Raw genomic sequence first — 13579 nt, forward strand, 5'->3', positions numbered from 1 at the left:
AAAATTCACCCTCCATTCATGGAAAAGAAACAAAAGTTGTTTGAGAGGACTCATTTTTGATCAAACTGCTGAAAAAAAAAAGAAAAAGAAAGAATTGAAGCAAAACAATACAACTTCAGTAAAACCCATATATCCCTAAGTAAAACTGCATTTCCAGCCCAAAAATTATTTGACAAATTTCAGGATAAGAAAAACAGAGTTTGAAGATATATGAATTAAAGAGGAGAAAGCTCTCCCTAGTAGTAGTTTTTTTCCATTTGATTTCCTGTTAGTCTTTTGTCCTCTGCAGAACCATGCAGTTCCTTACACAGAGAACACTGTCCAGCAGCAGAGGTTGATGAGTTACTGCCTCTCTTAGCAGCTAATTAAAAGAAAATTAATGAAAGTTTTGGTTATGTTTTTGGTAGGTGATAAGAGCCTAAGGAGAAGTACAATTGTAGTGGGATTTTCCTTTTGTTCTGAATTCATTCCTGTGAGCCCACTGCAGGGCAGGAAAGCTGTGCCGTACACATCCTGCAGCCAAGCAGACGATGGACAAAGGTGTGTGGGGCGGTATCAAACACTGTTTGGGGATCAAGAGTAGAGTATAATATTCTCATTTATGACCACATGAAAAATACACTAAGCTAAAAATTTCACTGGTTTTATGGGGAACAGTTAGCTCATTTCAGTACCAGAGAAATCTACAGCTGATCCATTTTCTACTCATTGCTGTCACATTGCAATCAGACAGAAGTGGAGGAAAACAGAGATGAGTGAAAAAGAAATAAAAGGTACATTTGTGGCAGAGTTTTTTCTGCTTTGTCAGGATCTTTAACTGTTGTCAGGAAAAAAAAAAAAAACATGACTGCATCACTTCCCCATAAACTGAATGCTTAAGGCAACTTTAACCTGATAGCAGGACTGCACTATTAGGATACCGGGCGATGCTGAGAGAAGTGCAATTGGCAAATGAAAAGTGCCAAATACAAGGAATATATTTTAGAAAAATATAATGGCATTTAATCTTTTTTTTTTTTTGGTATATATTTAGCTAAAGTTCATTAAAAAATGATTTTAACGAAATTCATAATCTATTTTCCCCCAAAAAGCATCAGGAGCTCATCCACTGTGATGAGCAATCCAAGTGCTCGTTGAAGCTAGCAGGATTTTGCTCAGGCTCAGCACTTGTCATTTCAACACTTCTCATCTCCAGTCATAGCTATTTTCTTTTTCTTTCTTTATTTATTTACTGAATCCCCTCAAAAGTATTCAGCCATTTGGTTTAGAAATACCAGTATGTCTTAGTTCTTGTGAATTAGCAGTAGGTATCTTTGATTTGCATACACATCCCCTCCAAAAAGAGAGAGAGAAAAAAGAGAAAGGCCCACAAAATCCAAACACCTACAATGTGAAGACTTTGTTCCATTCAGGATTGAGGTTCCTGTAGACAGTATGTGTCAGCAGTCTGTCATTATTCAATTCAACTACGCAAAATGGATCACTTTTACCTGTAAAAAGAGAATTCAGAATAAAATTTATGAACTGATGAAGCTCACCATGGGCAAGTTTTAAATCAAAGTTAGATTTTTTTTTCCTTCTAAGCTACATTGTAATTCACACAAAAAAAATAATTCAGAGAAGTCCAACAGTCTGCATTATGTTCTAAATAACGGATTGTTCATTCCTGCAATCTATTAACGTTCTTCACAAAAAGTGCATCTTAGGGGAGAAAAAGGAATAATAATAAAAAAGAACAAATAGGACTACCCTGATAAAAACAGTCAAGCACACTTCTGAGGCAGCTACAAGAATTTAGCCTTAATAGTGACAATCTTACATTGACTGTAATGATCACATAATTAGAGCACTTTGAAATGCAGGAAGCATATTATTCCACAGTATTTGTAAAAACATCACACCTATGACACTCAAAGATTACTATCCCTATATATATTAAATAATGCTGTACAAACCTCCCCCCCAAATTAAAAAGCTTTAAAGGCATCATATAAATGATACCTTACAACACCACATAAATAGCTAAGACCAGAGAAAATGGAAAAGTACAATTAAACGGTGAGACAATTTCAACTGGAAAAAAATGGGCTCCTGCCTTGACAAAGCAGAAGCTCAAATACTGTTGAGATCTCTGTATACACTGCAGCACAACAAAATGGCTTTGCATGTATTTACAAGAAGGTCCCTCAGATTCAAAATCATCCCAGAAAAAAACATGAAGATACTGCTTTGGAAATGTGCTATACAGATAATGAAAGTGGCATCAGTAGACTAAAGACGGAAGTTTGCTTGTTTTAGGGGATAAGAATGGGGAAAATTGGTGGGGGTGACCCCCCCACAAATATGAAATAAGTAACTTGTATCCAACAACAAAAAAAATAACAGTTTGTAGATATCAAACAGATGGCAAGAGAAATCAACTGGGCAAAAAGTAGAGGGATAAAATTGAAAAGTTACATTGAGGTGTCTCTTTGATATCCACAAGGCCAAGATTCGTGTTTGGAAAGAAGAAAGGAAAGAGATATGCAAGTCTCATGCCTAGCAGCAGTTTACTTGCATAAATGGAAAAGTGAAGGCATAAAGGACAAGACTCTGCAAAACCCCAAAATATACTGAAAGGAGAAAGAAAGTGTTGTGAGGAAGACTTGAGGTAGAGGTACAAAAGGAGTAGTAGGTAGAAAGACAAAAGGAACAATGAGAAGGCATTTGCAAGAGCCAACGAACAGAAGAAACTCAGTGTGGAGCGAATAACTGGTATTTCAAATTAGGCCAGTAATGACAAATATAGTTACTTAAGAGCACAGCAAGATGGTGTCCCTCATTTTTTCTATTTTGACTTCCACCACCAACTGAAAAGTATGATCTGATGCTGTATCCATCATTTTGTATCCTACCTATTAGCAAACCAAGCTCCCAGACTACTAGCAACCTCACAGGTAAGTTTAAGCACAGCACAGCGATGACTCTCCTAGTCTGCTTGACTTTCATGCCTGCTTACCTTTGTCTTTGGCACAGAATACAAGTGTACGCATTATTTTCATTTAAAGGCTGCAAATAAATTAGTACAAAGCTGTGGAATAAATTGCTGCTCTCAGAACCCAGGGGAACTTTATCTAATGAAAGGCTACAGCCAAGCTGCAAACTACAGAGTGGCTCATCCTTGTCTCTGGACTCCTTGGCCAGCAAGGTGTTTGAAAGTTATTGAGTGGCAGCATTGGCCTTCCACGATCAAATCTAGCATGCTAAGCAATTGTATCTCACAGTGTCCTCAATAATTCTGTAATGCTATGTCATGTATTTTAAGAAGCCATAAATTCAGTAGCTCAGTGGGGCTACATTAATGATATTAGAAAGGCATGTAATTTGTTTCATACTTATACAAATGACAATGAAATCAATATTTAGACAAAGCTGCCCAGGGGTCACATCTTCCAAACTGCAATATTGATTCAAAGTACATCAGAGGTTAATGCGCATATTATGAACTTTAATGATAAAGAATAATTGTTTTAAACACATTGTGAATTACAGAGTAGATGTTTACCTTCTTGAGCAAACTGCATGCCACTGACACTTTTCTATTAAGCATGAAAAGCATTAATTCATCAGTCACCACAGATAGCTATATCATGGATTCCTGTGTTTTCCTGATTCATAATAAGTCTAAAAACTTGTAAGAAATTACAAAAAGACATATTTATCTAGGTTTCATAGGTTTCAAAATTTGAAAACAAAACAGGAAAGTTACAATTATGGGGCAGAAAGTGAACAAGACATTATTTTATGGCTTTTCTTTTTACAGCATCTTCAATCATATTTGCATATTTGCTTATTAGTTTTATGTATAAACAGGAAGATTTAGACAGTGGAGTGGCCTTTCTGATTAAAAAAAAAAAAGGAAAAAGAAAAAGAAAAAGAAAGAAAGAATTTGCTCTTTTCTGCATCTGCTGGCATGACTCACCTTAACATTTTGAATGGGTACCAATCCATATCAGGTAACAAATAAAGAGTACCATTAATCCCAAAGGTCCTTGGATCAAGGACAAATTGCTTACAGAAATAAAGAATCCCTTCTTTCACATTCAACTCATCCCACAGAACAAGTCAAAAACAAGATTCATGTTGACAGAAGGAAATACAAAAGAGGACGCCCAAATATTGCACTTTGTAAGCGTATGCGTAAGCATATGCGTAAGCGTATGAGCACTTCTGCTAAGTAAAACTGTTTTTACCATTTGAGTAGTCTACAAACTTCTTATTGAGCCAGCTCCTCGCCATCCTCTACAGGTGCTTTTTCAGCATGCCAGAATGCCCATAATTAAGCTGCCTATCCACAGGACAGCAGTTCACAGCTGCACGTTCAGGGTTTTACCACTCGAGTCACCATTAGCATGAACTCAGCGGCTCACAGTGCAGAGGCTGCTTCCTTTTGAACTTGCATGAGGGAATGAACATCATCTTACCCCTTCTTACTGCAGCTCAGCCAGAGAGCAGAAAAATTTATCTCCTACAGTCACAGCAGCATTTCTAAACATATTGTATTGCCAATGTTATTTGAAGATGGGTATCAACCCAATAAGAAACGCAGATAGAGGAACCAGAAAGACAAATTCAGAGTACAGTACAAGCATTTGGTGAAACTCGTATCCAACTATGATCTTTCAATTTCTCGTCATTAAAAAGAATAACTACAGTCTTAATGCTCTCTGACAGCCATCACCTGCACAATGTGAGAGTATTTAAAGAAATGAGACCACTTCTGATGAAAGGTTCAAGGCAGCGCCAAAATATTCAAAGTGTCCTTAGTTCTTCTTAGTGTCTGGGATGATAAGGGAAATATATATGTTAAAAGATAAATTAATATTTTTCACCATGCTATTCAAAACCAGGATCTTAAAGTACAACACTCCCTAATCAAGCCAGACTTGGACACCTTCTGTCTAGCTACAACTGACACTTTCAAAAAAAAAAAAAAAGATAACTCCTTTCATCCATTTCTCTCTGAAAGAACTAGGCTTGCTCATAAATGCATATGATGTCCATCCAAAAATTTGAAATGTGCATTTAAAACCTTTCAATTAAACTTGCCCTGCCTACTTTCAATTATATCAGTCTAAACTATATTGTCATCAAAAGTCTGCCATTCCCTGCAGACTAAATCGCCAGTGTCGTACATATCACTTGCCAAAAGAAATTCTACCAAAGTCCATGCGCCTACTGTGGCTGTTCTAACTGGCTCCCTGCTCTGAGCCTTTTGTAGGCCTCAATTTCTCATCTGATGACTTACAGGTGCTCAGTTTCTCTATTGATGAGGCAGACTTACAAATTTAATCACGCTGATTTTGGCCCTAAATACGTGCTCAGTTCTGTACAAGAAATGAAAAGACGACCACCTGCTTGAGGAATTCACACATTAACAGCATGTTGCAAGCACCACTGAAATCAGCACTTACGGTTATAAGTAATCTCATGACCTCAGTGGGACTAATCAGGCTACTTACTATTACGCCCAGCACTGTTTGAAGGAATTTATAAGCCAAGTAGGTAATAAAACCAGTGAAGTACACCTTTCCTCTGACTGAAACCAGACCTGCAGTAAGCCTCAATGAGAAGTAAAACAAATCTCATTAATCCATCTTGTTGCTGTAATGTCTCATGCTTTTTCAGCTCTACTTGTATAACCCTAAAGGCTCCTGAAAGGACGGAAAGAAATAAAGGGCTAAATTAAATAATACTTAAAATAATTGGGAAGGGAAATATGCTTTTCTTTGGACTGATTCCCCTCACCCTTTTTAACCGCTATTCACAACAAAGATATATGGGCTTAAAATGTCACCTGGTAGGTATCCTGTCTTGCACTGTAAGCTCCCACTGAAAAAGAACAACAAAAACAAAACACACACACAAAAATGAAGAACTAAGTATCTGTTGAAGCCTTCCATTTTATTCATTATGCCACCTATTTCATCCAGTTTGATGCAAACCTTTGTTTGTGCTCTACTGTACAGCATCTCACTCTGAGTAGGCAGAAAGACTCGAGTGCAAACTCACATTACTTTAGCAAGACCTAACTAAAATTGTCTCACCTAGATCAGCACTGTGTACCTCACATGGCACAATACACACACATTACTTGAAACATTAGATTTCTACGTGTCACCTTACTTATCCACATTACCTCTGGCAGGAGAGACTAACTACAGAGATTTTATCTGTTGCCTGCTTCAATGCACTTGAAGTCCCTCCCTGTCCAAGAAGTCCTTCACAAAAGAAATAAAATATCAGGAGCTCAGAAGGTATACCACTGGTACAAATTTTAGCTCCTGTAATGTTCACCATAAAAAAAAAAACACAAAAACCAAACCCCACCACCTCTAGGGACTATTTTGAAATGCTTTTCCTAGTATATAGAAGGCTAAAACAACAACACAACTCAGACCTCCATTCAGTTTTAGCTTCTGAAATAATTTTCTCAAGTAGCTACAGCACCATACTATCTGATAGCTTTTGCTGTGTCTTACATCCGAAAAAGTTTGGGAAAGGACTTTCGATGAGCTGGTCCCCTTTGCTGGAACCATGCCTATGACTCTTTGAGCACTGATGTCCTGATCCTGCTAGGAATCTCCATGGCACACTGATCTTGGAGACATGTGTCACTTAATTCCATTTCAACCCATCTTCCAGGCTAATGTGGGCTTCTGTCCATGGTTGCGAATTATAGTGGGCAAATGAAACATCGAAAAGTTTGGCTTCATCTCAAACTCGACTTCTGAAAGTTTTTCTTTCATGAGAATTTCCATGGTGTTTGACTAATGCAGATGGTAATACTTTTTATATATGGATCCATACAGAATTCATCTGAATTTTGGAATCGTCAAATTGCAATATTACTAACTTCTTATTTCTGGTGAAGTTAAACGGTCATGTACTTCAGTAGTCCCCTCCAAAAAATTCTAACCCAGAAAGGTGAACTTATCAGAGTAAACACTTTTGATTCTTAGTAGACTGTCTTCCTAGCCCAAATTCTTCATTTCAGGGCACAGCAGTTCTTCCAAACAGGGATATTAATTCAACATAACTGCACTTCTGCACTCATTTCCCAGCTCTATTTAAGTGAGAGTCATTCTTGATAAAAGCCTACTGCTGCTCATTGTGTTTTAAGTTGAGGTCTAATATCTTTTATTCTCAAACACTGTTAAACATATGTCTCGAGAAAAATACATATCAGCTGCACATTATCCAGTTAATAGGTTAAAAGAGAAGACTTGAATAAACATATATGGAAACATACCTACTTTATGCAGTGAAATGATTCCCTGTGCTAAACAGGGGAAAAAAAAAGTATCCTGCATGTAATTATTTGTATTATGCATTATTGTTTTCAATCTTTCTTTGAGAACCCAGCTTGTCAGAGATTGAATAAAAACACAAAACCAAAAAGGGCATCAGTAATCCTCCAAGGACCCTTATTTTCTTCACCAGAACTGCCATGGACTCTTATAAGAAACATCCATAGATACTATTGTTTCTCAGAGTAGGTTCAAGACATGAACTGAACTACCTGTGCTCATGAGGATCAACATTTGCAAGACTAATAGTATGGAGCTAGTCCCCCAGGAAATGTGGAGATGCTTCTGCGGCGGTTATAAAAATAGTTCATCAAATCAGTATATGCAATAGACACAAATCATTTCCTTATGGGCTTCTTCAACAGTGTTCTCAACGAAAGGAACCATGTGGTTGGCTCAATCTAGGTTAAATCTTAACATGTAACTCTCCCTGGTCTGTTCATAGAGTTATATGTACTGATAGAAACCCATCTCCAGCCTTTGCTGAGTTGTGAACTGAGTTTAAGCTGATCATCAGCTCTACTCCAAACCAAACATTACACATATATTTGCATCGCTCAAATTGCACAGCAAAATTGAACTAGAATCAGAGAGACTGATGAAACTCTTGGATAGTTTCAAGATTTAATACAAGATTTCAATCCTACTTCTACCTTGCAAAGTCAGTTTCATAAAGCCAAGACTTCATAAAGTTCAACTGATTTTAACATGTTAGGAAGGCCGAAATATTGTTTGAATATTTCATAGACTGTTACAATTCTCCCCGACTGCTGCCAATGCCTGCCCATTATGGAGATAAGACCTCACAGCCAAAAAATGCCTTTATCTGGGGGGAAGACAAGACGGGTAGTTCAAGACTCTGGGGGGCAGTGCCACTCACGCAGACACTAATGTCACTAGCGTTGTTCCAAGCTCCCTGCCAGCCAGCTGCCTGCAACAGCGCTCTCAGGGTGACCTTTGCCACGAGGAGGAATGGCTCAATAGCCCGCGAAGTCGCCTTATCTAATGGATTAGGCACAAGACCTAAGCCAAATGCCAGCTTTGACGAGGACTTGCTCTGTGGGCCCTTCACCAGGGTCGCTAACCTCTCTTGCTCTCCCATCTGGAAAATGGGAATGGTAATTCCTCTTGCAATGGTGTTGCTGCCTTCATGTTGCAATGGCCTAATTTCAAGGTATCTTACCGGGTGAGTCATTGCAAAAATTACATTCAACCTACTTCTGCAGAAAATATATAGGAAAAAAACACAAAAGTTAATAACAACAAGCCATTCAGCTAGAATTTCAAATGCAGCAGTCAATAATAACAACAAAAAACAACCCTTTAAAAGCTTATTTTGCCATTAGTAATTTTTGAAAAAATGACATACCAGACTAATGTCTTCCGGTACCTCTACTGACAGGCTCAAATAAGATTTTATCCACCGTAAAATACAGTGCATGCAATAGATTTGGTTATTTTACCAGGGTAATTCAACTGTATATAGAAATCTGGTTAACAGTGCAAACCGGAGCCATATGTCAAAAGGTCTCTAAATTTATTGCTCCAACTTTACATGCATGGGCTTCTATAACTTTTCAGATTTAACATTTGTGTGTATCACTGACATATGTAACATTTCAGGAACAATTTCACAGACTATTTTTGCAAATGTGGTATTAGGATATCTTAGGAGAACAGATTTTTTAAAAAATAGCATAAACTGCAGGCTTAGTCATCTTGGTATCTTCATCCTACTTTCAACCACTTAAATCAAAATTTTAACATGGAATTTCCTTAGAACAGAGGCCGAATTCCACACTTAAATCTTACAAAGGAAAAAAAAAAAAAAAACACTCCTGCCATCTCTCTCATTTTCTATATTTAGCGTCTGTTCTTAAGAGGAGGAGACAGGATGAAACCTGAAATACTTTTGATTGTAAATCTACATATTGCTGAGCCCCGTAAGAAAATCTGCCCCATGTATCCACCTCTGAAATCTCAGTCCCCCTACAAACACAGACAGTTGATTAATAATGAAGCCAGGAATACAAATAAACCCACTTCTAACACTGACTGGAGACACAGTAATCAAAGTGTTAAAAATTCATTTCATGCATCTCTCATTTGCCTCTCGGCTGATATTTATCACATAACTCTGTGAGAAAGTAGAGGCCTGAGATGCTCCAGATAAATGTCTCAATTAATTGTACCGAGGTAGACCCTCTTTGAGCTGAGCTGGAGCTGTGAGCTCTTTATTAAAAGCACTATTCTGCAGCCCGTAACCTTGTTCCTTGACTCCTCTCTAGTTTCCAATTTAAACAAGTCCCCATGCGGGCCGCTCTAAAGGGCTTTGTCTCCCCGTCATTGTTCGGAGCGCCGTGGCATCCTGCAAGTGTGAAATCAGAGCTCATGAGCGCAGCCGTTCCCCAGGGAACGCCGGACGGCGCTGAAGGTCAAAGTCATGGGCTGGACCATCTGAAAGCGGCTGATCGCCGCGCTGCGACACAGCGAGCGGCCTGGGGGGCAGCGCGGAGAGCGACGAGGGGACTGCGGCTGAGCACATCTTAATTAAAGCCCAAAAACAGCAAAACAAACTGTTTGCTAGGCGGGCTGGCACACGGCGCTTCAGGTTTGCTCCGCTAATGAATCCGTGTTGCTATTATTCTTTGAAATAACAGGACTCTCACTGGAGCTGGTAAGAGCCGCAGAGTATCTCTTCCCACTGCGCTTTCCCCTTTCAATAATCTGCCATCAATAATAAGGCAGTTGTTTTTTTAAAAATTATTATTCTTTTATTTTAGAGGAGATGAATACACCTAGGGCAATAAAGGGGACACAATTGTCGTCTGTTAAAATACACATTCCCACCACACCCCTCCTCTTTACAGGCAACTTTGCTGCAAAAATTACACATTTTATCTGACTATTGCTTACATTGCTACTACTGAATTTTGGAAAGGGGTATGGCTCGCCAAAACTCACAGGGGGAAGGTAAACAGGATATGTATTAATTTGAGAGGTCCACTGACATGCTGAATCCACTATAGCTTACATTCTACTTACTGTTACAAGATTTACTGTTATTTGTTATTATCAATATTGGAATATTTCTTAATTTAAGAGTTTCCTTGTAGACATATGTGCTGCTATGACAGTGCCCTACAAACAGCTGAATCCTTCAGGAGGGCTATGTGTCTTCTGGGAGAACTACAAGAAGGTGGAGGAGAAATAGAGACAAGTAAAAATGAAACTTCATTTAACTACAGCTTTATGGGGAAAAGAGCATTGCACTGAATACTTAGAACACAACAAAAGACATAAATGAAACTCTCAGGAAAAGAAGAAAAAGTAAACTGCATACTCCGTATTCATCCCATGCATTCCCTCATTCCATTTCTTAGATTATAATTTTAAATAAAATAAAATATGCATTTTTTTTTCCAGGAAATGACTTTTACTGTGATCACTATCTGCAGGAAGATGTAATTTTGCACTGGTGAAAACCTTTGGATTATTTCTGATTGATAGAAAGAATCCTACGACTGTTGGAGAGATGTTATTTCAGGCGAAACGTCCCTATAAACAAAGACACTTCTTTTCAAGGCCCTGGCCTGAAGGACCCCCTGGTTTTTCAAGATCTCTCCAAAACTCAGCTGGATCCCAAGCACCTGCGGGAAACCTCTCAGTCCTTCAACAGATTCAACCCTTCTGCGGGTATAAGGAGGCTGAGGAGAACTTTATTTTACTTTCCCTCTCAAAATATGTTTTAAAGCCCAGGGCACTAACACATTGGGAACAGCCAGTTTTCATGACTTTCACGCTTCCCCAGACTGTGCAAACCTTCCCCAAACCTTTCCAAAACATCAGTCCACCCTAGCATCTTGTTGGAGGCATGGGCATATGTGCAAGGTGTAAACCTAGGCCTTAATCACCAATGTTAATCTCTCCCTATTTTTTTTTTTAATCTGTATTAACCTTAATGGTTTGAAGTGCACTGTCCAACACTGAAATATTGCGTCTGCAGAAAAAACTACCCTCAACTATCAACAGTTTATTAGGGACTTAACTGAAGTCACCGTCTGTAGTAGTATTCAGCTGAACAAGGCTACGGGCTTTCTGGGGAAAAGAGAAGAATTAAGGGTTTCATTAAAAAGTAATTTGTGCTTTTTACGCATTCATTCAATAGGAGTCTCAATTGCTCTTTATTCACAGTGAGCTAATACAGTATTACAATGCTTCCCAATGAATGTATGGTAACAAAAGAAAAATTTTACATTTTGAAAAGGGGAAAAAAAATCTTTGTAACTGTAGTAAGATTGATGACTACTTAAAAGATTACGGAAATCTTTTGCTGCCTATGCTTATGCTTAATGATGGAATATTATGGATTTTAAAAATCTATTCAGCCCAAACTAATAAATTTTGATTTATTACTTCTTATGAAAAAAAAAAAAAAAGCCTGAAAGTGAAATGGGATATGTTCACCAGACAGGAAGCTGCAGACATGACATGGGCCGTATACAGGTGTTTCATCTGCATTTCTGACTCAGAGAGGGTGAAAGATTAACTCTGAAAAAATTGATATGTTAAGAAGAGCAAGCTGGTCCTCAAATTTTACTTGCATAAGCAATCCCTAATCATTTAAGTTACATCACTGATGACAGTGCTCCCTGCTCATACTAATAAGTATTACTCCTTGAATAAAAGAGGAGGATAAAGATTTCTATAATCTTTGGAACTGTGCTTTATAGGCAGGATTATAAATCAAAAGTCACTAAATAACCACTTTATTAAAACTAATTTATAAATATTCCTGTTCAACTTTTTCATCTGAAAATAAATTATACATACAAGTTACTAAAAATAGCTATAAATTACTATAGGGTTTATAAAAAGCCTTTGCTCTCTTTGAAATACCAAATTTTACCATCCAAGCTATAAAATGATTTCCGTACTGTTTAAAATGCACAAAAATCTCTTTAAAAATCACTTCTACTTTATAAATGTGTTTTCTTGCTAGAGAAAAAATGTATTTAGGACAGGGGAAGATACAGGGTGCTCCTTCCAGTCTTCCTGAATGTCATTCTGAATGCAGCATCGGAAAATTTTGGTAGCTTTGTACATCTTTAATTGAATCAAACATATTTCCCCCCAAAATTTGTTCAACCAGCACAAATGACATGTCGAACTGGAAAAGTCGAAGACTGAACGAGGTCAGGGACTGAATTATCCCATTTGCCCCTGAATAACTTAATCTCTCTCTCTGTTCAGACCACATTGGATTATAAGGTCAAAGCAGAGTAAGGAATCTTTAGCAGCATTTCTCCAACCTCCACCAAAAATAGAATCTCCATTCTGTGTGCCACAAACTGGATGATCAGTTTCAAGAATAAAATATTTGTTCTGTTTTCTAACAAAAGCACAAAACCACTCCCTAATATTCACTCTGATTTACACAAAACCTTTAAAAAGTGAGCCACTTGCTATAAATTTACATCTGCTCTGGTAACAAAACATTCATGTACAAATTGCAATTTAAACAGTTAGAATAATATAAATGAGATTTTTATTTCTTTTTAACCACAACAGGGATGTGTATTTTCTCTCAGGAGATAACTTGAATATTTCTGAAGAAAAATGGTCAGTATGGCTATAGTATGTCTATATTTTAAAAAGCAGAAGGTTAGACTAGCCCACTTACCTTATGTAATTTAAAATAGGGATTTTTTTTAGAGTGTTTTCTTATTTCCCTTCTGAAACATATAAGCACTAGTTACCCAAAAAAAAAAAAAATCACTTGAAATGTTTGAAACCAAAAGCAGCCTTGCAAAGTATTTGACAAGTTCCAAAAAGTTATTCTGGCAACAGCTTTAAAGTGGTATCTAATAATACCTGCTAATATCTGATAATCTTTCCTTGCGCTGTCCTCTGGAATTTAGCTTTAATTTGAATAATTCTGTATGTTGCACCTACCTCAAAAAGACACCTTGAATATCTATCTCATGTAATGCCTTTGCAGCAGGACCTCTGATGGACAAAAGGGACCATTTCTCCTTTTCTCTCACATAACCTCTGAAAGGCTCTGCTAGCACTGGAGTGACTTGTTCTCTTGCTTACAAAGATCTGTTTGTCTGAGGAGTTTCTACTTAATGAGCAGGTGAGGGGACTGTGCAAACAGACAGGGATACTTAACTGAACTGCAGCTTCAGACATCTTTCTCCACTTTAAAAAAAAAAAAAAAAAAAAAC

General features: G+C 37.7%; 1 protein-coding gene across 3 annotated transcripts in view; it reads right to left on the bottom strand.

Moving 5' to 3' along the window:
* The window catches only part of MCTP1 (multiple C2 and transmembrane domain containing 1), a 154069-nt gene that overhangs the window by 89879 nt on the left and 50611 nt on the right, over positions 1 to 13579 (bottom strand). For all 3 annotated transcript variants that reach the window (XM_088533751.1, XM_088533750.1, XM_088533749.1), the window contains one exon: positions 1388 to 1490. In XM_088533751.1, coding sequence (XP_088389877.1) covers positions 1388 to 1490 — 103 coding nt within the window. The remainder of the gene's footprint in view (positions 1 to 1387; positions 1491 to 13579) is intronic.

Source organism: Tinamus guttatus, unplaced genomic scaffold, assembly GCF_059628265.1.
Source record: "Tinamus guttatus ecotype Peru unplaced genomic scaffold, ASM5962826v1 Tinamus_guttatus_pri_ptg000517l, whole genome shotgun sequence".
Classification (NCBI taxonomy): Eukaryota; Metazoa; Chordata; class Aves; order Tinamiformes; family Tinamidae; genus Tinamus; species Tinamus guttatus.